The sequence below is a fragment of the Orcinus orca genome, chromosome 3, assembly GCF_937001465.1.
Source record: "Orcinus orca chromosome 3, mOrcOrc1.1, whole genome shotgun sequence".
In the NCBI taxonomy this organism is placed as follows: domain Eukaryota; kingdom Metazoa; phylum Chordata; class Mammalia; order Artiodactyla; family Delphinidae; genus Orcinus; species Orcinus orca.
The window spans coordinates 147,818,844-147,843,077 of NC_064561.1; the positions used below are offsets into that span (position 1 = coordinate 147,818,844).

At 35.8% G+C, this 24,234-nt stretch overlaps 1 protein-coding gene across 1 annotated transcript in view; it reads left to right on the plus strand.

The window, feature by feature from the left end:
- The window catches only part of HCN1 (hyperpolarization activated cyclic nucleotide gated potassium channel 1), a 372,322-nt gene that overhangs the window by 343,277 nt on the left and 4,811 nt on the right, over window positions 1–24,234 (plus strand). Inside the window, exon 7 of the mRNA XM_004265943.4 lies at window positions 21,648–21,812. Coding sequence (XP_004265991.1) covers window positions 21,648–21,812 — 165 coding nt within the window. The remainder of the gene's footprint in view (window positions 1–21,647; window positions 21,813–24,234) is intronic.

Genomic DNA, 24,234 nt, shown 5'->3' on the forward strand with positions numbered 1-24,234 from the left:
GCAGCACCTGGAATGAAATCTGACACACACTAGACCGTAATATAAATTTCTTGGATGGATAAATGAAGTAATTTCTGAGCTGATTTGTAAAAACTGGACAGTAGTGTGCTGAGCCAAGGAAAGGTTGGGATGGAAAGAGCAAAATTAAAAGAAAGGATGGCCTGTTTTATGAAATGATATGGACCCACTTCTGCCCTTTCACCTCAGGAAACCCTCCTCTGATAGTCTGAAACCAATCCAGCTCATTCCAGTGGAAGTACAACCCTAAACACAGACTTGGAAAATGGATTTTAAAGAAGCATTTTCCCCTCTATTATAGAATGGAAACTTCTGAAAGTCCCGTTCATAATGTAATGTATTTAAAGTTGACCTACACTGCCTTTTCAACTTTAAATGGACCCATCACTCTTTGGGGGCATAGGAAGAAGGAAAGAACACTTAGAAGAGATAAAGAAATCTCTTATCCCTATCTCCAAATTAATAACTGTGACATTAGACTTAACAGTTTGATTTAAAGGTCTCTCCTTTTCTACAAAGAGAAACTACCATATGGCCGACATTGTGGTCTTTCCATTTACACAACAATTTAATATGCCTGGTTCTTGATGAAATACCAGCTCCCGGCTGGGAAATTAAAGCAGCATTCAGCTCCTCTCAGCAAGCGGGCTGCAGTTTGATATATTCTGTAAACTGGATTCTGCATTAGCCAAGGGAAAGGATTGGCATAGTTAGGAAACACAGTTGGACTTGTTAAAACAAGTGTTTCAGTGCACAGATGCTAAGTCTCTTTGGAGCTATGCTTTGGATCACTTTGCTCCTACTTAGCTATCAACTAAATATATTTTTGTTTCCGTTCCTTTTAATTTTCATCTTTACAGCAATTTATACGAATGCAGTCTTCCTCAAGATATTTCAAAAATGTTTGTAGGGAAAGAAAAAGCTGACCATGTATTAAAATATTCTCTTTTCTTTATTAGTGCCATTTTAATCAGCCCAATAAAATATCTATCAAGGTGGCATGATGTAACAGGAATGACCTTGCACAGAGAATCAAATGTTGACCCTGTTACCAACTAGTTATTTGGCCTTAGAGTAGCTTAATTCAATTTTTTTTAGCTGAGCACGGTAGTCTGTAAAATCAGGATACTACTACTCACTTTGTAGGGCAGTTGCAAGGAATAAGTATGTATATACCTGTGTGTGTGTGTGTGTGTGTGTGTATGTGTGTGTAAAATACCAGACATGGTTTGGTAAAGTGGATGCAAGTGGATACAGATGTAAAATTCAAACATTCATCTGTTATAATGGTCCATATCTCTATCAGCATATTCACATGTATCTGAATATCCATTTCATTAAATAAATATTTGCCATAGGGTGGTGTGCTTGCAATGATTGACCCTATCCTTCAATGTCTTTTCATTCTCCCAAGGTCTGGGTAACTCCAAAAAATAACACTTTCCAGTGAAATTCTTTAGATAGATTTCATGGTCAAAGGTAATAGCTAGTAACATTTCAGATGTGGCGCAAACTTGTCATTCCTCTTTTTCACTTGTCTACTTTGAATTTATTCTTCAAAATATTCAGTCTCCCAACAAGCCTGCTCTGAACCTCTAGGCTGGTCCATAGTATTCTCAGTGTATTTCTATCGTTTTACTGAAGATATTACAATTAAATTATCTGTGCTTGACAATTGGACTAGATCCTCTTAAACTTTGTAACTCTATTCCCCGGCCCTGGCTTTTGCAGATCTTCAATAATGTGTGTTGGAATAACCATACACACACACATACATACCTATACATACATACACATACATGCATACATACATACAAATGTATTTTGTTTCTCATTCATCATTTGCTTCCCCATTCCATATCAATATCTCCCTAACTGATTTATCATCATAAAATTTTTTTCCACCTATTATTGCATACTAATAATCATTAAAATTAAATCCCAATGTTGTTATAAATAATATAATCAACAGAATATTAACAGCTTATGATTTAACTAATGTTCAGTTGTTCAACAAGCTTTATGGAGACCCTGCTTTATGCCAGTTACTGTGTCCTGTAATCAGTGTGCCTTCAAGAAAGTAAACACGTAAGAAGTCAAACCAACATGCAGATCAGCACAATTCAGTGCATTAAGAGCGTAAGATAAAATGACAACTTAAGGGCTTCCCTGGTGGCGCAGTGGTTGAGAGTCCGCCTGCCGATGCAGGGGACAGGGGTTCGTGCCCCGGTCCGGGAAGGTCCCACATGCCGCGGAGCGGCTGGGCCCGTGAGCCATGGCCGCTGAGCCTGCGCGTCCGGAGCCTGTGCTCCGCGACGGGAGAGGCCACAACAGTGAGAGGCCCGCGTACCACCAAAAAAAAAAAAAAAAAAAAAAAAGACAACTTAAGATGGAGGAATCTGTAAAAAATAAAAAGAAATCTCTCTGAAGGAGGTGACACCTAAAGTGAGTTCCAAAGGCTGAATAGGAGATGGCAGATTGAGGGGATGTTTGTGGAGTGAGCGTTCCACAGGGAAGGAGCAGCAAGTGTAGAAGCAGAGGATGGCGAGAGCACTGTGGTTTGAGGAAATGCGCGTACAGTCGTCGTAACGTTTGGGACGTAGAGTGGGAGCCAGGCTGCAGCAGATGAGTGAATGTGGATCTATGTCTTTGCAAGAAATTAGGATTTCATCCTACAGGCAATGGACAAGAATCGAAGGCTTTTAAAACGAGGACTGGAATGGTCAAATTTGCGTTTGGGAATAAGTATCCTCACAGAGGAAGGCACTTGCACAAGTAAATAGATAGTTAGAAAGGTCTTAAAATAACCCAGTCAAGAAATTATGAGGATTTAAATTAATCTTCAGCAGAGGATTAGGAAAGATACTAAAGAAAAAGAATCAGGGGAAATTGCAGTCCTGCTTTTTATGGAGAATAAGAGAAAGGGAGGATTCACAAATGGTAGCATATTTATGGTTTGGATGACTGGGTAGATGTGATGCCATTTGCCATGACAGTGAGTATAGATAAAGCAGGTTTGCAAGGTTACAGTGAGAGGAAATAAGAGATGAGTTGGGTTTTGGGCTTGGTAGACTACACATTCTAAGAACGCATCATATAGTATATCAGCCACATCTGCCATGTTTGCAACTATTTAATACAAGTGTTTGCCCAGTATCTGTTTGTTGAGTTGATGAATGAATGCCTGTGGAACAAGCAGCTTGTAAATGTCCAGGAGGATCAATAGTCTGTTTGGAGTACCAGGGGCCTGAAATCACGTAATAAAGATTAAGATGAACCTGGTTCACAATAAATTAGGAAAATGAATTTCCCTTCTGAAAGCTGCCACTAACATGAGAGCAGGAATTCTCACAAAATTATGTGTATCTCTGTTGCTATTACAACTTATTGTAACTTATTAACTCCTCTCCCAATTTAGTCTGCTACTCTCTAGCCCTTATGAACCAGAGCCTAGACAGAATCAATCTCTATTATCTTAAAGCGTGTATCGCAAGAATGAATTAACTTAGCACTTATGTATCTAGAATGGTACTACTTATGTACCATCCTTGTGAGAATTAATAAAATAGTCACTGAAATGATTTTCTGTGTTGTATGGTTTAGATTAGAAGCCCTAGCTGAAAAAGTCTCTCCTCCTCCCACTAATATTAGAACAACCTAGTTCCCATAGGAAGTGTTCTGAGCTATTGACAGGGAAAACAAAAGAAGCTTTTGATGTACCTATCATTAGGGGTACAATTCAGTGTCCTTATCCACCTCTCGCGAGTTTCTGGATCCACGTTTATAACACTATCTTTTTTTCTATAACTATTCTATATATTACTAGAAGTTTCTGTTCTCAAAAAGGCCAAGTCTATACCTGAATTTGACAACATTCAGAGTTCTTATATAAAATTCTGAAGTTACATAATAGGAGAGAGGGAACAGAGGTCCCTATCCAGTTATGCTCTCTAATAAGCTAATTGTCAATTAGGCTATGAAAACAAACACTTTTGAGAGAATGCCTCTGTCTCTGCAGAGGAAAAGACAATTTATTCCTATTGTGGGAAGATACAGGCCATCATTAAACCTTTATGTAGGAGAACGAAGGGAGCTGAGAAGACGTACCAGACCTTAGCGAAAGTTATTCAGCAAAAGGGGCTATGGCAATGAGGACAAGCAGAGTAAAGACAAACCTCTGACCCTAAAACCAATTACCGAGCACTCTTTACCATATATATATTTTGACATTTTATGGTTAGACTAACTCAGTAGTTTGGGGCTCAGAAGAAACATATGCGCTCGTGATAAAAATAACAATTAATAGTTATTCATTTCCTCTCCATGTTTCTTGATGGAAAGCCACTTTTTGTAGCTGTCTCCCTAAAGCCCAGTGGACAAGCTCGTATATCATTGGTCTATGACGAAATAAGTAATATAATAACAGTGGAGTGAGCTATCCTTTAAAGATGAGTTTATTTAACTGTCCCGTCCTTTATTCTGTGCTTATTTTTTATTTTGAAATTACTCTCGCTATTTCTATGTTAAAATATTTTTTCTTTTATGCACTGATGGTGATTGGGTGGATGATTATTTTATTGATTTTTCTTGTTTTTTAATCTGTGTCCAAACCTAGAAAAAAACATATACTGACAATTTCTAAATCCTACTTAAACAATTCTTAATGTTACTGGTCCATAATATCTAAATATATCATAACCACTTCATTAATTAAATTATTATTTCCTCAACAAATAGGTTTTGAACAGTTGCAAAGTGTCAGTTACTATTGTAGGTGATGACAATACGGTAGTGAGGAAGAGAAACAATAGCCTGCTTTCCTGCAGCTTTCATTCTCATCAAAGGAGACAGACAATAAAAATGGGAAATAGTAAGATAATTCCAGATAGTTGTAAATGGAGAATAACAACAAAACAGTTTCTGGGTAAGGGCTTTCCATGGATAGATATTGCACCAACACTGCACCTTTTTTAACTGGGCTGACACAGATTACCCACCCATCTACTCCATGGAATCAGTCATCACCATGACAATAAGCAATTTGCCGGGGCTCTTGCTTGTGGTATTATATGATAGTGTTACATGGTACATAGTGGACATATTTCATTCATTTTTCCCTACCAAAAAAAAAGTTTCTGCTTTTATATCAGAGGAAATACTATAAATTTAACCAGGCATCCCAACGGTAAAGAAACACCTTCATATGTGAGCTGTGTCCACATAATAGAGTTTCCCTCTATTCTTTGTTTGCATAGCTTAAAATGATTTTGTATCCCCACACACTGTCAGAAAGCCCCAACTTAATCAAACTTTATCTGCAATAAACAGTTTGCACATTGGTTACTATTTATTGACACTAATATAAATTTTATTATCCTTTTTCTTATTTTTTTTTCTGTATCTAAATGTCATGAACTCTTCAGCAGATTTCTTTTATCCTGTTTAATTAAACTAGTAGACCAGTTGGAGTTACTGGAGACTTGAATGGGAAAGGAAAATTGATGGAGCTTTCAAAAAAGCATTTTTAATGTGTTTTAATAGCTTTCTCTCATTAGCAAAGTGATTAGCATTCCCTTTACAGTGTTCCAAGATTATACAAAAAAGACGGCATAACGAAAGCAAATGTCCCAAAGAGTTTAATTATGAATACTTTGATATCTAAAACATAATTTTAAGCTTCTGTCGTAGAGATGATGTAAAAGTTGTAGAGACACAAAGCAACAGTGTTTTGCCACCTTAGATTTTTAGAGCAGGGTTTATGGAGATGTGAGACCAAAATTATGTCCTCATCAGCACTACTGTCAATCCAATAGTAATGGTGCTTCTAGTGTGATTGGTTTGCTACTGGCATCTGGTAGACAGAGACCAGAGATTCAGGGAAACATTTTACAACACAGAGGACAACTCCTGACGTCGAATAATTATCCAGATCCAAAGGCCAGAAGGGACAAAGAAACCCTGAGAAACCCTGAAACCCTGGTCTAAAGACTCTAATTCAGTTTGATTATAATATTAGAACACAGGTCCAATACTAAATACAAGTCCGATAACAAGAACTAGGTTTCTTGAATTTGTTTCTTCTCCTGAGATTGTTTCAGCTCTTCCTTCATTCTCACATGGCGTCTGAATTTTCAACTGTCATCCATCCTTCTGTTTATGGATTTCTGATAATGATCATGATAATGATGCAAAAAAATAGTAAATAAGGATATACCTTGATAAGTCAACATTCCAGGCATAAGGTATTTTAGTTATATTTTACTAGTGTTCAACAGCAACAAAATCCCTTTTTGTTTTCAATTGATATTCTTTTAAAATAGGTTAATATCCTTTTTTTGAAACTCATGAATATACTTCTCTTGTGCTGGTACGGTATTATAATGGATTGCATATCTTTCATCTTACAAAACTTATTTTTAATTATTTTAAGTGTATAGGTTCTAGGGGACATTTCTGTTTAGGCTGCTCTAGGAAGGGGAGAGAGTTGTGACATGATATGGAAATTGCCTCCGTACAAAATTTCTTCTTGTTTAGAAATTTGAACACTAATTGAATGCTTGATAATATTAATAAATTATTGTTAACTTTTATGGTGATTTTTATTGAAGGATTATATGTTAGTAATGCATACGGAAATTTTGCAGTTGAATTAATATATTTGCAATTTACTTCAAAATAATAAAGGAGATGGGAAATATGTGAGGTATCAGTGAAACAAGTTTAGCTATGAGTCAGTAATTATTTAAGCCAGGTGATGAACATATGGGGATTTATTTTACTGTTATTATTTACACTACTATACAAGTTTATTAGACTATGATATTATACTATCCTACTAGTATTTAATAGTATACTATTATACTATTCTTCTTTTTTATGTATTTAAAATATTCTAAAATAAAAACCTTAACAATCAAAATATTAAGAAAAAATTAGCCCTTTTTGTATCTTTCATCTTTTTAGATGTGTTCCCTCTACCCCAAACTTCTGCACAAACCTGAGAAGAAAATGCTGGTTGACTGAGTATCTGGTTAAGTGAAGCTTTTATTGGATATGGTTTGAAAAGGATGGAATCACATCTCAGGCTTATAAAGCTTTTCTCCAGGATGGGAGCCAGACCATCTCTGGTGGAAGAGTGTCCTGGTGTCCATTTATCATACTGACCAAGTAGGTCAGGGAGGAATTTTTTAAAATGTAGTTCAGATAAACTGTTGGGGCATTTGACCCAATTCTTCAGTTCACTTTGCTTAAAATAACAAGCTAAAACATGGTTCATGCGTCTTTAGCTCACTGATTTCTACTCCTTCCAGATTTTGTTATTTGACTAAGTTAAGATATAGTAAAGGTCATCTATGTGGAAGGGAAAACAATCTATTTAACCTAGGAGTTGACAAACCTTTTCTGAAAAGAGCCAAATTGTAAATGTTTAAGGTTTTGTGGGCCATGTGTGTTCTCTGTCACGTATTTGTCTTTTTATTTATTTACTGTTTTACAAACCTTTAAGAATATGAAAACTATTCTTAACTCAGTAGCAAAAAAAATGCTTGTTGCATTTGCCTGAAGGACTCCTGATATAACCTCTCATTTTAAAACTATCCTTTCTTCCAAATTTAACTCATTCTGAATAAGATAATATAGGTAAAAGCATTCAATAAAACATACTTTACTTACTATTATTATCCCTTTAATGCATTCTACCCCTGTCAACTAATACATGCTGCTAACTAAACCAACTAATTACTGACATAGATTATTTCAGTACACACTTGAACCTACACACAAACTTTTAAATTCAAAACTTCAGTGTCATTTTTATGATTGTAATTATTACCTTAAATTTGCTCATTTGCTGTCACATAGAGTAAGGTTTCTTGGGGTGAGAAGAGATAAACAGATATTTGCTTTTGTTAGTATTAATTTTTGAATGTGCCTGGGTTGTTTTTTGGGTTTGTTTTTCATTTTTTTTTGGAGGGGAGATGTTAGTAGGATTGCTTTTTTGCCTAATAAATTTTTGCTATTATCTTGCACAAAAAGAGATTTCCAGCTGACCTCTCTTCTGATACTTTGGATTACTCAGAAGTAGAAAATGAAAACTCCATCGGTAGGATATTAGTTTTCAGCTCACTTCAAGGCCTCTCTATGGATGAAGAACTCACTGCAGTCTCTCAAGAGCAGGAAAGAATTGAAAAGGTAGAGGCTTTTAATAAAATGGACGGTTGTGAACATCTAGAAAGAGGTCGTGGATGGTGAGGTGCTTTTGAGCTGAAAGGCACAGAGTCAAGCCCAAGTCAGCTGAGGTGACAGAGTCTATTGTAAGGGAGCACATGAAGAAAGGAAGCACAGCACATCACCTCAGGACAGTCAGAGGCCAACTTTGTGGCAAGCAAGAATGCCCCTTAGGATATGCAGTGATTCCTGAGGTCCAAGAACCACTTTAGGGATACATCAGTCCCGTAACTTATGCACTCTCTGGCTTTTCTGGATGTTCATACCTTACTTTCAGCCTCCCCATGAGAAGATATAATTAGGCCAATTAGTCACAATCCAATATAAAGCGTCCCCATCGAGAAGAGTTCTCCAACCAGGCCATCCCATGGGCTGCTGACCAGGTTACAGATAACTGTTTCTGAGATAGGCATCAATCTTGGAATCAGTTATCACAGATATTCAGAGTCATATGGTAAAAGCTTGCAAACTTGTACACACAAATAACTACTGCTTCTAACCAATCTGATAGACACGAGCTACTGGCTTAATGTCAGGTAGATTTCTGCGGAATGAAAATCCTTTGGATACCAGAGTTTTGCTTGATTTTCTCTGGATGCCAAAGGTTTGCTTGATTTTTTTCCCAAAACAGCCTTTCACTCACAGCAGAGTTACCCGTAGGTGGTTTTCCTTCACATCTAGTTCAAAACTGTGGATGCCTCATCACCTTTCAAGCTCTTTTGAAGCTTCATTTCTCAGGAATTCTTGGAAGAGATCATTTCTGGGTGCTATAGCTTTATTTCAGGCAAATTCCCGTCACCTCATATCCCAAATTATTATCAAAACTTCTTTACAACTCTTAATTTCAACTGGTAAGAACCTCCCTCTTAGTTCATTTTACAAGCCAATTATAAATTAGTATTCTTGTGCCATGAAACAAAAGATTTGAAAGAGAATAAATTTGCCTTCAAGAGAAAAAGAAGTTGAGTGTCTTTCCTATATTTGGCATGATATCTAGAGAGTTAGAACTCCCCTCTCTATTTCATATAATCTCCTTTCCTAAGACAATATTTTATAAACAAATTTCTTCCTTAAGAGCATTGCAATACCATTGTGGATTGAGACCCAACTTCTTATCTTTAGAGGAATATTCTCTATGCCTAATCAAAATCCTACGATCCTGTGAAGCTGCTGTTTTTGCAATTGCATGAAAGCCTCCTTATGAACTGTTCTCTTAACCTGTGCTCATGATTATTTCATTCTAATGTCCTTTGTTTCCCCACCCCCCTTCCTTTTTTTCCTGTCCTCTCCATCCTTATGGTCTAAGCAGTGCAATTTCTACACTTCTTTCAGAGCCTAAGGCCTTTAATGCCACCAAAGTTGTACAGAACTGGATTTTTAGATTTTTATAAACTTTAAAGTCACTAGCAAATGCTTTAGCTTTGGAATTATTCTCAAGCTTTTGTTATATATTGTACTTGAATTTCTAATTAATTATAAAAGCTTTGAGTCAGGATCAGTATCTTTCATTTCTTTTATATTTCCCATAGTTTCCTCCAACGTGCTGGTACAAGGAAATCATTCATTGACTTGCATTTATGCTATCCCTTAAATTCCATTTCTTTTTGCCACCTTTTCCCAACTTATCTTAAACTAAGAACCCTATTTTAGATGCAAATTTGACAGCTACAAGAATTCATTTCCAAAAAAAGTCCACCATTGGCATTACCTAAGAACTTGTTAGAAATGCAGTCTCAGGCCCCACTCCAGACTTGCTAAATCCTAATCTTCTTTTCAGCAAGACACTAATGTGCATAAAGTGATCTTATGCATATTAAAATGTGGGAAACACTGCACTAAAGAATCCAGTCTGAATCAGTTGATCATTGACTTTTACATTCAATAAGCCAAGAAAATGTGTATTTAAATCTCTGTTTTATCTTCCACATGTGTATGTGTGTTGTGTGAAAAAGAGAATAAAGAGAGAGAACCAGGGTAAATTTTGGAGACGAACAACTTTTTTCCTGTAGTAGACTCACCTCATAATTATCTAGTGAATATATTTTCTATTTAGACTATTATTCCTGCTATACTTTTTAAAATTTTTTGTTAAACCACATAGGAAAACAGAGCTGTCAAGATATTACTTTAGAAAACACACTTGAGGTATCTAAGAGCCGAAATTGTTTGATGAATTTTTAAAAAGCTGACTGCTTTCTAAAGGCATTTATAATTCAAGGTGTTTGATTAACTTTTAAAGAGTTGAGTGCTGGTAGATTTAAAATCAGAAGGAAAGATTTGGAGTGGTCTGGTAGATTTTTAAAGATGGATAGAAGCAGGAAAACTGTAGTCTTACTCTTCTTAGCTTTGATATCTTTATGTGATTTTTGTTCCAATCCCATAACACATCCTCTTTAATCTTCTGTATATCATGTGGGCTAAGATGGGGCTAGCAGTGATTGTTTCTTATCTACCCCATAGATATTCTGAAAATCACTGTGATAGTCCATAAGTATTGTAATTTGCCGATGACAAGTAGTATAAATGTATAGTAGATATCAGTTTATAAATAGTATTGTGTGAAGCTGATTTTATGCAGACATTAGGAATGTAAAGACACAGACATCCTAAGGAAGGGGAAGGGGAGAGAGGTTAAGGAGTGAAAAGTATAAACCTTAATAGAAACCTCCACATATCCAACAGAATGGAACAGTAATGTCCTAAAAGTATAATCAATAGGAACCAGATAAAAGATAAGCGTGACGTAGCATCTGATGAATAGGACCAATGCTCCTCAAAAAGATCTGGCTATTTGGGATGTTGCGTTCAAATGTTAGCACCTTGTTTTATGAAGAATGTTTCCAATCCAGTGTATAAGTCTTTCTGCTTCTCATCAGTTGATTGACTCATTCATTCCTTGCTCCGTGAACCAAGTGATATTGTGTGACTAAATCTATGGTAAGGGCTAGACACTGCAAATGTGATTGTTGTACTTTTCATTGAATACCTTATAGTTTAGCATCGAGAAATATCATAGGCAAATAAGTGTAATAATGTGCTGTAGAGGCTAAGATGCAAGATGATCAAAGTAGAGTAGAGGCACAAAGATGAATTCTCCCTGGGGTAACTAAGAAAAGGTGTCCATCGGTGTGAAGCCATCTTACTTGAGACAAGTCTAATGAATTGGGATGGTTAGTTTATGAACAAATTGTTTATGAGAGGGTGGAGGGTGTGGGAGGTGGCTGTTATATTTCACAAATTTGGAAGGTTACTTGATCTATGAAGCATTACTTTTTCCTTGGTTCTAGCAGGTAGAGCCAAAATCACAGGAAAAAATACAGAGAAAGGAGTAGAAACATAAGGGAAAAAGGAACTTATGTTGTGAGCGTGTCCATACTGCAGTAGGCTTGTACCGGGCACTTTTTTGGCACTTTTTTAGGTAAATCTCATAACAATTTTGCCAGTGCATAAGTTGTCTGAGGTGTCGCTACTAGAGTCAATACTCAGAGCCCCAGGTGACCACCCTAATCTTGTGTTTTAAGAGAAATAAATTGACCAAACATATGGGGAGAGCTAAGATTAGTTTGACAAGATAATAACTTTAAATGAATAAATAATCACAAATAACTGCATGAGCTGCAGCAGAGGACACTAATAATTGTGTAAGTACCACTGTTTCTCTGGGAATTGAAATATTCAGTTAGATATTTAGAAGAAAAAGCAGAATTGGGTTTTCTGTTTATTAGAATAGCTGTCATGCTATAAAATCTATCTATATATAATATATATCTGTGTTTGGAAATATGTTATATCTAATCTCTCTTTCAGAAAATTATTTTAAAAATGTGAAATGTTTCAAAATACATCAAATATCAATACTACAAAATTTACATCTATTTTATGTTTTATCCTACTCTAAATTTTAGATCCTTATTTAGATCCATTTGACACTTAAAGTGCTTCTTCTACCAGCCAAGCTTGATACACAAATTGCTTTAAGCCAAATGTTACCTCACCATGCCATAAGAGGTGATATTTTACTAGTTCACTAATATAAATATGGAAAGATTACAAATACAAATAGAAAACTAAAAGATGACATTTCCGAGCTTCCCTGGTGGCGCAGTGGTTGAGAGTCCACCTGCCGATTCAGGGGACACGGGTTCGTGCCCCGGTCTGGGAAGATCCCACATGCCATGGAGCGGCTGGGCCCGTGAGCCATGGCCGCTGGGCCTGCGCGTCCGGAGCCTGTGCTCCGCAACGGCAGAGGCCACAACAGTGAGAGGCCTGCGTACCAAAAAAAAAAAAGTGATATTTCCTCTTGCACGTTATTATGAGGCACTGGATTAGAAACCCAAATAATTTCTAGGAAATCAGTATTTTAATGCACAGCAGAGAGTTACTTTTAGTTCATCATATCGGGTATAAAAGATGGAAGCAGCTCTTGCTTAGGTTACTATGAGCAGCCGAGCACAAATTTTCCCATAAATTCTGGAAACTCAGGTTTAAACACTTTCATTACCTTACAAAACATGTCATAAGTTCATGATTAACTCTGTGTTACTGCAATATCAAGCTCTGTTTTAGAGGTCAGAGAAATATTTCTGAGTTGCAAAATTCTTGAGGCCATTTGCCCTACCTTATAAAATGACTGTTTATATAGGTGATGGTAATGTCAGGTGGACTGAAATGTTTATAATCAGGGTTAACTAATGTCAGCAAAAATAGCATTGGGTGGTTGATATATCTCATACCCTAAGGATTATTAAAAGTATATATATATATAGTGTGGTAGGCCAAATTTAATCTCCCGGGACACATTTCTTATGATGCTGAAAAACGGAAACAGAGATTTATAATACTCCTGTGATGGAATGCATTACTCTCGGTTTCCCTCTTGAGTAAGTGAAATAACTTAACCTGTAAAGAAAATAAGTTATCTTGTAGAGGAAAACAGGAGAATAATGCAGAAATAAAATTAATATGCCAAGTTCCCATTACTTGTGAACTTAATTATCATTTAGAAATTTGTATCCAGATGAAAGGATATATTTCCAAGTAAATTTGCATTAAGATTTTTAAAGCAGTGATTACACCACTAGGAAATTGCTAGTTGAGTTCTCAGAGAGTAGACAAACAAGGAAAAAGGGCAGAAAGATTGAAAGAAGCAACAGAGTCTAGAAAATATGCCAGAAGACTCTGTTTTTATTTTTATTTTTTTGTTTTTAAAAGGTTATATCTGTAAGCTGCACTCAGCTGTTCTTTGGGAGTTCAATTTTATTTCATTTTATATTTTATTTTATTTTCCTTGGGAAGTCAATCTGAGCACCCAAAAGCAAGTTAATTTTCTAGATAGTGAGTAATAACATATCCACCTTGAAGAAAACATTACCAAACCTTCTAGGTACTTTCTTCCTTATATACATTACACAAAAACCTCAAAGATATATTGTGCTGCTTAAAGAAGGTGCTTAAAGTGTTCGGCAAGTTCTGTTGCAAAGAGAAGATCCTCAGCAGGGGAGCCATTATTATGCCATCTTAAAACTTAAGGCTAGAATTTAGTGTCAATCTGGGGTTTGTCCACTATCATTGATGTACTCATCAGCATTTTAAAACAATTTCACTGGGCTAAGAACCCAAGGCAGCAGGCACCGCTAGGGATAAAATAATGTTACTGTATGGTTGTTGTCTTTAAAATGTCTTAAACTAGCTAGGGAGATAAGGTCAATAGTTAGGAAACAAGTAGAAAACACAATACAAGAAATTAAAAATAGTGATGAACTAATATCTACATAATTCCTAAGGAGCCCAAAGGATAGTATGAGATACAAATGACTAAATTGGTTTTTCTCTCTGTCTTTTACACACACACGCACACACACACACACGCACGCACAGCGTAAATACACAAAAACTCAATCTGTAACACCTAACACAGGACTCTCTTCACTCAATAAGTAGATCCCCAAAATAACTTATTATCAAGAGAAAATTAATTTACAAAGAAACACCTACTCTATTCATATGGAATCTGGAAATTCAGTTCATGAAATCTAAGATTCTTTTATGATCAGGGTTACTTTTTCTCATTGCTAAGTGTGTGGCATTGTTTATTTTGTTTTGGAAACAAAGAGTATGGAGGCATTAAAAGAAGAAAGGACTATTTAAATAGGTTTTCACACTGACCAGTGACTATTTCTAGAATATACCCTCATGAATATACCCTCATCTGATCTGTTTCTCACTAAGAAATTATTGAAGAGATGTTGAGAGATAAAGACTGAAGAGTTTTATGTTGGGAATGAGCACAGCTCACTAGATAACTTCTGAAAGGACTTTGCTAGTGAAAATCTATATTTAGCCCTTAGTTTTTCCACAGGTGATTGAAACTCATTTTGTAGAACATGTTGCTCTTTGGTTCAATGATTCATTTCAGCAAACATTAAACACCTACCAGATGCCATGGAAGCACTAAAGATATAAAACTCAGTGGAACTTTAGATATAAAATATGACCGAAGTCTGAAGTTATGGACTAAATGTTGATAAAACTCTAGAGATATAATTGAATTTTACATTTTACAGATAAATAGATGAAGGTCCAGAGAATATAAGTATTTGTCCAAATCTTCACAACCAAGATCAATCAGTCTGAGACTGTAACACTGGACTCCTAATCCCAGGCCAATACTCTTTATACTACACCAAAAAGAAAAAAAAAATCTCTAAAATAACCTAAGAAATTGGATGTCTGTTAAGGTAGCAGAATCAGCAGGTAACCATCACTGCTGCAGAAAATCACCAAAATAGCATTCTACTTCATTAGTTGGCAAGAAATCAACCAAATTGAAATATCAGTTTTCATTCAAAAAATCACAAAAGGTAAAGAATTACATAAGTACATTGTATTTTAAATAGAATTTAATTAAGAAGTAAGATTTGCTGGACAATAACACCTCTGAAGTTTTCTCATAAAACATGTACTCATTTTTTTATATAGGCCTAAAATATTATTTAAGCACCATCCTCTAGGAAGATTTCTTCTCATACCAAAGACAGTATTTAACTGATTCATCAGTTAATTATGGGGACCTATACCATGTAACACATGTCCATCTACTCCATTTAGCTACATATATTGTATATCCATTATACGAGGACTCCAGACAATAGAAACCAGAAAATCATTTGCAAAGAATAATCTAGAGAAAACATGAATATATTTATATCTATGCTGAAATAAATCTATTTTTACTATGTCTCCAAAATGACTATAAGTATTGAGAGTAGCTATATTTTTTCTAATTTTTAAATTTATTTTTTAAAGTACAAAAGTAATATATAAATACAGGCTCGTTGTGAAAAATATTCAGATAATTTTTAAGCATACAGAAAAGTAAATACAAATCCATTTCTTTACATAAGATGATCCTCAATACCTGTCTTTATCTCTTCCCTTTCCAGAGACCAAATTAAAAGTAGTAAAGGAATATTATGAAGTTTTGCTTTCACAATAAAAAGAAAGAAATGTGGGAAGGAAGTCTCTCCCTCTCTGTGGACACTGTATGAGGATGTAAATTCTTGTAGTTGCTGCTTTGAACTTGTGATCATGAGAGGTTGGCCAAGAAAATAAAGTCATGCCAGCACAGTGCCTCAGCATCACTGAGATACTAAATCCACACTAGCCCTGCCTCCCAGATTTTTATAATTAAGTTATTTTATTGGTAAGCCAGTATTATTCAGGTATTCTGTAACATGCAGTTAAGAAAACTTTTGGAAGTGACGGATATGCTGATGGTTTCAGAGGTACATGGAGATGTCCAAACTTATCAAACTGTATACATTAAATATGTGCAGATTTTTGGTATATCAATTATACCTCAATAAAGCTGGTTTTTTGTTTCTTAGCTTAGTTTTTTTAAAAGAGCAAGAGGGACATAAATAGTATTTCAGGACAAGAGACATGGTGTTATGGACTGGATGTCCTTGTCTCTCCCAAGTTCAATAAGTTGAATCCCTAATCCCCAACGTGGTAGTATTTGGAAGTGGAGCCTTAGGTAGTTGAATTAGATGAGGTGACTGGGGGTGGGAACTTCCTGATGGGATTAGTGACAGTGTTGGTAAAGGAAGAGATGGGGGCTCTCTCTGCCATGTGAGGACACAGTGAGAATTTGGCCATCGGCAAGCCAGGAAGAGAGCTCTCACCAGAACCCAACCATACTGTCACCCTGATTTTGGACCTCCAGGCTCCAGAAATGTGAGAAAATAAATTTCTGTTGTTTAAGACAATTTTTTTAAAATTATGCTCGTGGTTACTGATGAAACTTGAAGGAAAAGTAGAGGGAACTTGGAATATAATGCTGAGGGCTATGACCAAGAAGAGAGCAAAGCTCCTGGCAAAACTCCAGAAAAGCTGCTAGCTAAGAGACAGTGTGATGACAGAGGGCCAACTGAAAAGTGAGGGTAAACAGTGACTTAGGGAAGGTCTCTGTGTGGTACAGTGGACTCTCTGTCCCTCCCTTGACATTGCAGAACAGGCTGTAACCAAGCATTTATTTTCCTGAGGAGAGAAAAAAGCAAGTGGTTCTTCTCTAAAGTAACTGAACAAGGCAGAGAACTAGAACAATTGAGAGAGATGTTGGTAACCTTGGAGTACAGCCCTCCTCATTCTGGCATTTAGGGAAATTTGAGGATAAACTTCCCACCTATTCACCCTAAAGAGAAACTCCAGATCAGTAAATGCTGCCACATCACTAGAGTTTTCATCCTCAACAGAAATGGACATCAACAGGTAACTTGAAGAAAACATTCAATATACAAGGGAAAGATCTAGACACAGAGACAAAAACAATGATTCCAGAGTAAAGAGAAAGAATTCAGAAAACAGAACAGAAACTAAAATATAATAAAGATAAAATATAAAGACAAAACTTTTTGTTTCCATTTTACAGTGTTATTGCAACATGTATATATAATTCAAAGTATACAATTCAATCTTTTTAGAAATTTCCCAAATTATGAAACCAACACTATGAAAGCCAAGCCAAACAGGTTTAGGTTTTCATCACCCCAACAAGATTCCTCCTGCCCACTTATTGTTAATCTTTTCCACCCACTTCCCCAAGCAACCACTAATATGTTATCTGTCACTATAGATTTCCCTTTTCTGGATTATTTATATCAGTGGAAGCACGTACTATATGGACTGTCATGTGTTGCTTCTTTCACTATGTTTGTGAAACATTCTGAGGTTCATCCACATACAATATATCCATATTGTAGCATATATTCATTATTCAAAACCAGATCTCTAACAACTACCAGAAGATAGAGGATATTACATTCACAACAAAAGAGAACGATATAATGAGAAAGCAACAAATATAAGAAAGTGGAAAGCATTTGTAAATTAAAAATATAAGTGTCAAATTAAAAATACATTAAAAAAAAATGAAAGGTAAAGTTGAGGAAATCACCTACAATAATAATCACTATTTTTAGGTTTGTTTATATTCCTTCATATCTTGGGTTTTTTTCTCTTCTGTGCACTTAGATATTAAATTTTAAGTAACTTTTAAAAAATAAAAGTTATATATCCACAAATAAAAATAATTTAGATAAAGGAAAGTTGAAAAAAATGTAAACAGTATATCTACATAAAGGAATATTTTTCAACAGAGCAGTGCATATTGGTAGATTTTATTGTCATTTTTTTCATACTATATGTGATCATTTTTATCATGCTATAATTAAAACCTTGTATCCTGCTTTTCTCTGTTAAACTTTCATGACCATTCTACTATTAATATTAATACATAGACTTTAAAAGCTTTACTTTTAATAATTGCCACATAGTTGATTATGAATCTTGACTTATTATTCATTTAAGGCATTCCCATATTTTCAGATGCATACATAAATGCATAATGTATATCACCATGTAAATAACATTGTTCTGATTACAGACTATTTCCTTAGGCTGGATTGTCAAGTGAAATTTCTGGGTAAAGTGTATGGATACATTTTAAGGTCTTTGTTATGTATCATTGGATTATTTTCCAAGAGGCTTATAACCATTCTATATGACAACTTGTACAGATTTGAAAGCAACACTTAGCAATAAAAACATTTCTCATCAGTACGTTTGACATAATTTAGCAATCATAAGTTATGTAATATGGCATTAGTACTATAGTGACACAGGAGTTTAATTTGGGGGTAGTGTCGAAAATACTTTTATTACATTTTTTTAAAATTAGAGTAGCTGACAAATTCCATCATATGATAATATGCTTTATGCTTAAACACTGACCAATAGAGGTTTATCTTGCTACGCACACCAAAGGTACACACACACAAATACACCCACAAACGTGCACACAAACATGAACAGTCCACAATATTACTTTTTCATTTTTAATCACATTTATTGTTTTCTTTCTAATTTTACAAGTAATGAATGTTCATTGCAGACAGCTAGAATTACATAAAAGCATGAAGTAAAAAAGAACAATCACTCATAATCCCCATCCCCCAGAAATAACTACCATTAGCATTCTGATGCATTTCCTCCCAGTGTCTACATATTTTTTTTTAAATAATTGAAGTACAATTAACCTACAACACTATGTTAGTTCTAGGTGCCCAACTCTTTTAACCTTTCTACTAGATTTATGTTTGGTTGGGCTGCTACCTTTAATGTCTATTTGCCTTTACCAATGAGATTTTTTCTTTTATAACTTTCATATTTCTATTTCTGTCCTTTTCTTTTTTGCTTAGAGAAGTCCCTTTAACATTTCTTGTAAAACTGGTTGTGGTACTGAACTCTTTCAGCTTTTTCTTGTTTGTAAAAATCTCTATCTCTCTTTCCAATCTGAATGACAGCTTTGCTGGGTAGAGTATTCTTGGTTGTACGTTTCTTCCTTTCATCACTTTAAACATATTATGCCACTCCCTTCTGATCTGCGAAGTTTTTGGTGAAAACTCAGCTGGTGATCTTATGCAAAGTTCCCTTGTAACTAGTTGCTTTTACTTTGCTGCTTTTAATATTCTCTCTTTATCGTTAATTTTTGCCATTTTAATTATAATGTGTCTTGGTGTGGTCCTCCTTGGGTTGATCCTCCTTGGGATTCTCTGTGCTTCCTGGACCTGGATGTTTGTTTCCTTTCCCAGGTTAGGGAATTTTTCAGCTATTGTTTCTTCAAATGTGTTCTCTGCTCCCTTTTCCTCTCTCTTCTCCCTCTGGGACTCCGATAATGCAAATGTTAGTATGCTTAATGTTGTCCCAGAGGTCCCTTAAACTATCCTAATTTTTTAAAAAAATCCTTTTTCCTGTTTTCTGTTCAGATGGGTGATTTTTACTACTCTGTCTTCCAATTTACTGATCCAGTCCTCTGTATCATCTAATGTACCTTTGATTCCTGCTGGTTCAGAGGTTGCTGGCTGCTGGTGGGTGGGGTTGGGTCCCAGCATGGCAGGCTGCATGGCGCAGAGAGTCCCAGGGCTGGCGCTGGCCCATTGGTGGATGGGGCTGGGTTCCAGTGTTAATAGGGTAGAGGGAGGATTCCAAAGTGGTGCTTGCCAGCATCAGTGTCCTTGGGGTATAATGAGCTCCCCAAAATGGATGCCACCAGCGTCTGTGTCCTCAGGGTGTGTCCCAGTTGCCTCCTGCCAATCTAGGAGGCTCTAAAAGATCAGTAAGTAGGTCTGACCCAGGCGTCTTCAAATTACTGTTTCTGCACAGGGTATTGGAGGGTGTAAGATTTTGTGTGCACCCTTCAAGAGCGGAGTCTCTACTTCCTACAACCCTCCAGCTCTCAAGAATGCAAGCCCCACTGGCCTTAAAGCCAGACTTTCTGGGGGTCATCTTCCTGGTGCAGGACCCGCAGGCTGAGGAGCCCAATGTGGGGCTCAGACCCCTCTCTCCCTAAGGGGAATCTCTGCAATAGTGATTATCCTCCCATTTGTGGGTCACCTACCCAGGGTTATGGGTCTTGACTATACAGCATGTCTGCCTCTTCTACCCTTCTCGTTGTGGTTCCTTCTTTATATCTTTTGTTGTAGAAAATCTCTTCTGCTAGTCTCCAGGTCATTCTCATACATACATTGCTCTGTATGTATTTGTAATTTTGGTGTGCCCATGGGAGGAGGTGAGCTCAGGGTCTTCCTACTCTGCCATGTTGGCCCGACCACAATATTGTTTATTAAATTTGAAATGTTTACGAGCACGAACAGTAACAACATAATTGGTGGCTTAGGTGGCATTTCCTAAAATCCTCTCAATTGCCAGATTGGTTCAGATGCACTTCTTTAGTACTCCCAGAGTGCCTGCCTTCTATATTATTGCTCTCACCAGCTTGCATTTTAAATGAAATCTTAATTCAAATGAACTTTTTCTTTTTACTACCAGCAAATAAGTAATACAGAAGTAGATATGATGTTTGATTCATGTTTCCAGCCCTAACGTCAAGGACATAATGCCTACCATATAATTTACTCACTATGTTTATCAACATGAACTGAAATTCTTTAAATAAGTTCAGAGGAGTATGAATTTAGGCCCCTTTCAATAATTATTTTGCTTATTTCCTTTTGTTAGGAGACAGTGCATTTCAGAAACACTTCTCCCATTCCTTTTTTCAAATAGGTTATTTTGAAGGAAAGTTTTTCAATTATTTAAATTTTTTAAAGAAGCAAAGTCTATAGGATTTTAATACATAAATTTTGGGAAATGAAATAGAAAATCTTCACTTTTATCATTTATTTATCTAGCTAATAAGAAAATCCACGTTTGCAAATATTTACTTACCATATATTGGGAATCAAAATTACAACAAAATATTTTCCTTAGAAATTACTTAAATGAAAATCCCCTCTGTACATTTGGAATATAATTTTTATACTGATCTTACTGGGAATATATGAACTACATAAAACATTCCTATAATGCATACATCTGAACCTGTGATTCAATTTTGCTTAATCATAAGACTTTCTAAGCCAATGATTTTGGGCTCACTTTGGTTTCTGTCTATATAATACCATCTGCTCTCTGCCTTCCAGAATTCATAAGAACTTCTATCTGAGAATAGTCTCTTCCTGTTTTCAACTCCATTTTGGATTTATTTTTCTTTCTTCTGCATATTTTTGTTTCAGGTGAATTGGAATTGGAGCTGGAAGAAGATAATTTTGTTACAGCCTTCCCTTTGAACCAAAAGTCTCAATTGTTTAAAAAAAATAATATTTTAAGATTGAGTATTAGAAATTGGGCACTTTTAATTATCAGAAAGGATTTCCTGATAAAATAGAAAATGTTACTAATCATTGGTTTCTCACACCATGAGACTTTTTTCTTTTAGTTGTGGTAGGTCTTAATGGCCTTTTAAAGAAAATTGCCAAACAAATCTTTCTTCTTTGTTTTTATAGAGATTTGCCTGTTGACCAAGGGACGACGCACTGCCAGTGTTCGAGCTGATACATATTGTCGTCTTTATTCGCTTTCTGTGGACAATTTCAATGAGGTCCTGGAGGAATATCCAATGATGAGAAGAGCCTTTGAGACAGTAGCCATTGACCGACTAGATCGGATAGGTACTCTGTTCAGTTTTCTTCTTTGTGCACAATTCAGTTTTGTTTTTTGTTTTTTGTTTTTTGTGGTATGCGGGCCTGTCACTGTTGTGGCCTCTCCCATTGCGGAGCACAGGCTCCGGACGCGCAGGCTCAGCGGCCATGGCTCACGGGCCCAGCCGCTCCGCGGCATGTGGGATCTTCCCAGACCGGGGCACGAACCCGTGTCCCCTGCATCTGCAGACGGACTTTCAACCACTGCGCCAACCAGGGAAGCCCACAATTCAGTTTTAATCTAGTGGGCTGATACATATTTGCAATCATAAGTCCCAAATGCTAGTATATAGATTGCTTATTAATTAACATAGAAATATAGAAATAGCAATTAGCTCTAGCCATATTTCTAGAAAGATCTGAGGCTCTATCTAACTTTCTCTTCTAAGTATTCTAGGTTTGTTTATTCATCTCTATTTTTTCTAGCTACGCAATCTGATTTCACCAGTGATACCAAAACAATTTGAATCTTAAGGTAAAAAACAATGATTAAAAATTCTACACAGCATTAAAATAGAACTAAAAATGCAATAGTATGAGTCTACATTACAAACTAAATTTTATCACAAGGCTTTTTTTTTCATTTTTAAGGACCAACTTTACATTTATTCTTATATTAAGAATTGAAAACTTGTGTATTTTCATTGTCTCAGTAGAAACTTCTTGAAATGTTTGTAATACAGACTCAAGCAGAAAAAACCTTAATAGAAGTGCCCACATAGATGCTTTACTTTGCAAACATCAACTTATCTTAAAAATCTTCTCTGCTCTCAAATAAAAATATGTAAGTTAGACCTTACTAGTTACACTGGTTTAAAGATTTGAATAATTGCCATAGTAAAGTTAGATCAGATTGGCTTGCTGTTAACTTCCCAAGATATGCTAGAACATTCTGATGTTGGAAGGTGATATGCATTCATCTTCCACACCCAGATCCTCCTCCTGCACCCTACCCTCCTCTGTTCCCTTTCCCTGCTTAACTCTACTAGCTTTCATATCTCAGTTTAGACATCAGGTCCCTGTAGAAACCTTCTTTGACCTTCTACCCTCTTAATAGTCTGAGTACCCTGGAGATATTCTCCCTTACTACTGGGAAGTTCCTCCATCACAGCACTGCTTTTATTATTTAAATTGCTCTAGAGATGCTAAGCTTTATGAATGTAGAGATCATATCTCATTTACTATTACATTCACAGTGCCTAGTACACAATGAATATTGTTGAAGAGAGTTAGGGAGGGATGAAGGAATCAGTGAACTCAAAGGAGATTGGGGTTGGGATCACTGGAAAGTAAATAAAGAGATACTTCAACTGCTTCATTTTTATTAAAGGTAAGGACTTTTGATTGACGTATGGTTGTGTCAGCTTTTCTTCTGCACTTTACATCTTTCTTTTCTTCTATATTGGTAGGACAACAGAGTGCATAAGGATCTGAAATTAGGTTAGGAGAAGTAAATGTAGTATTTGGACATTACCGTTAGACACAGGACACATATTAAAAATCTTATTGATAACTTAGAGATGTAACAGGACGGAGTGTCCAGAAGACAGTGCCCATAAAAGAAGCGAGTATACCTAAAAGCATCTTTACTTAATTTGAAAATAACTTCCCTCTTTGTGGTGTGTGAGTGTTCATGGTAGAGCCAGAGACTAATTTCTGAGCATATGAGTTTTCTTCCTAAGCCAGCTAAACATATTTTGCAAAAGCATCAAATCAGGATATTTCAATAGAGAATTTCTGTTAATCTGATAGAGCATCACTTTCATCTAACTTATTACCGTTAATTTTTTATAAGAAAGTTTGCATGAAACAGTTTGCAATCAATAATATAGGCAATAAAATTGCTAGTGAGCACCAGTATTTCCATTTTTAATCTTCACAAAATTCTAACAGTGCATTAAAAGTTATAGTATTTTTCCACAAGGTCCCAGATACTTAGATTATGAAATGTTGACTATTCACATGATCACAAAAAAACATTATCCTTCTCAGTGCTGTGGCCATTGCTTATAAATGCATATGTTATAGTTAATTAAGGGTATATGCAAAGTAAGCATCTATGTTTTCTACTAACGTAGAAGTCTTTGTTCTTTGGGAAATTAGGACAATTCTGTAAGGAGAGAGAGAACTATTCATTTTGGCAGTCATTTAAAATGATTGCCTTTCCCAGCAGCCAAGTAAATTATATCATACATTTCCATTTGAAAATATTCCTTGTTAGTTTAGATGTGATACTTTATTTAGTGATATGGCAAATTGATTTACTTTTCAGTTACCATATTTACCTAGGTGATGATGCCATTAAAAAGTCACTGATTTTCCCCTCTTACATCAACCTACAATTGGTGCTAATTGTTATTTTGCCGAAGAACATCTCCTTATTGCAAACCAC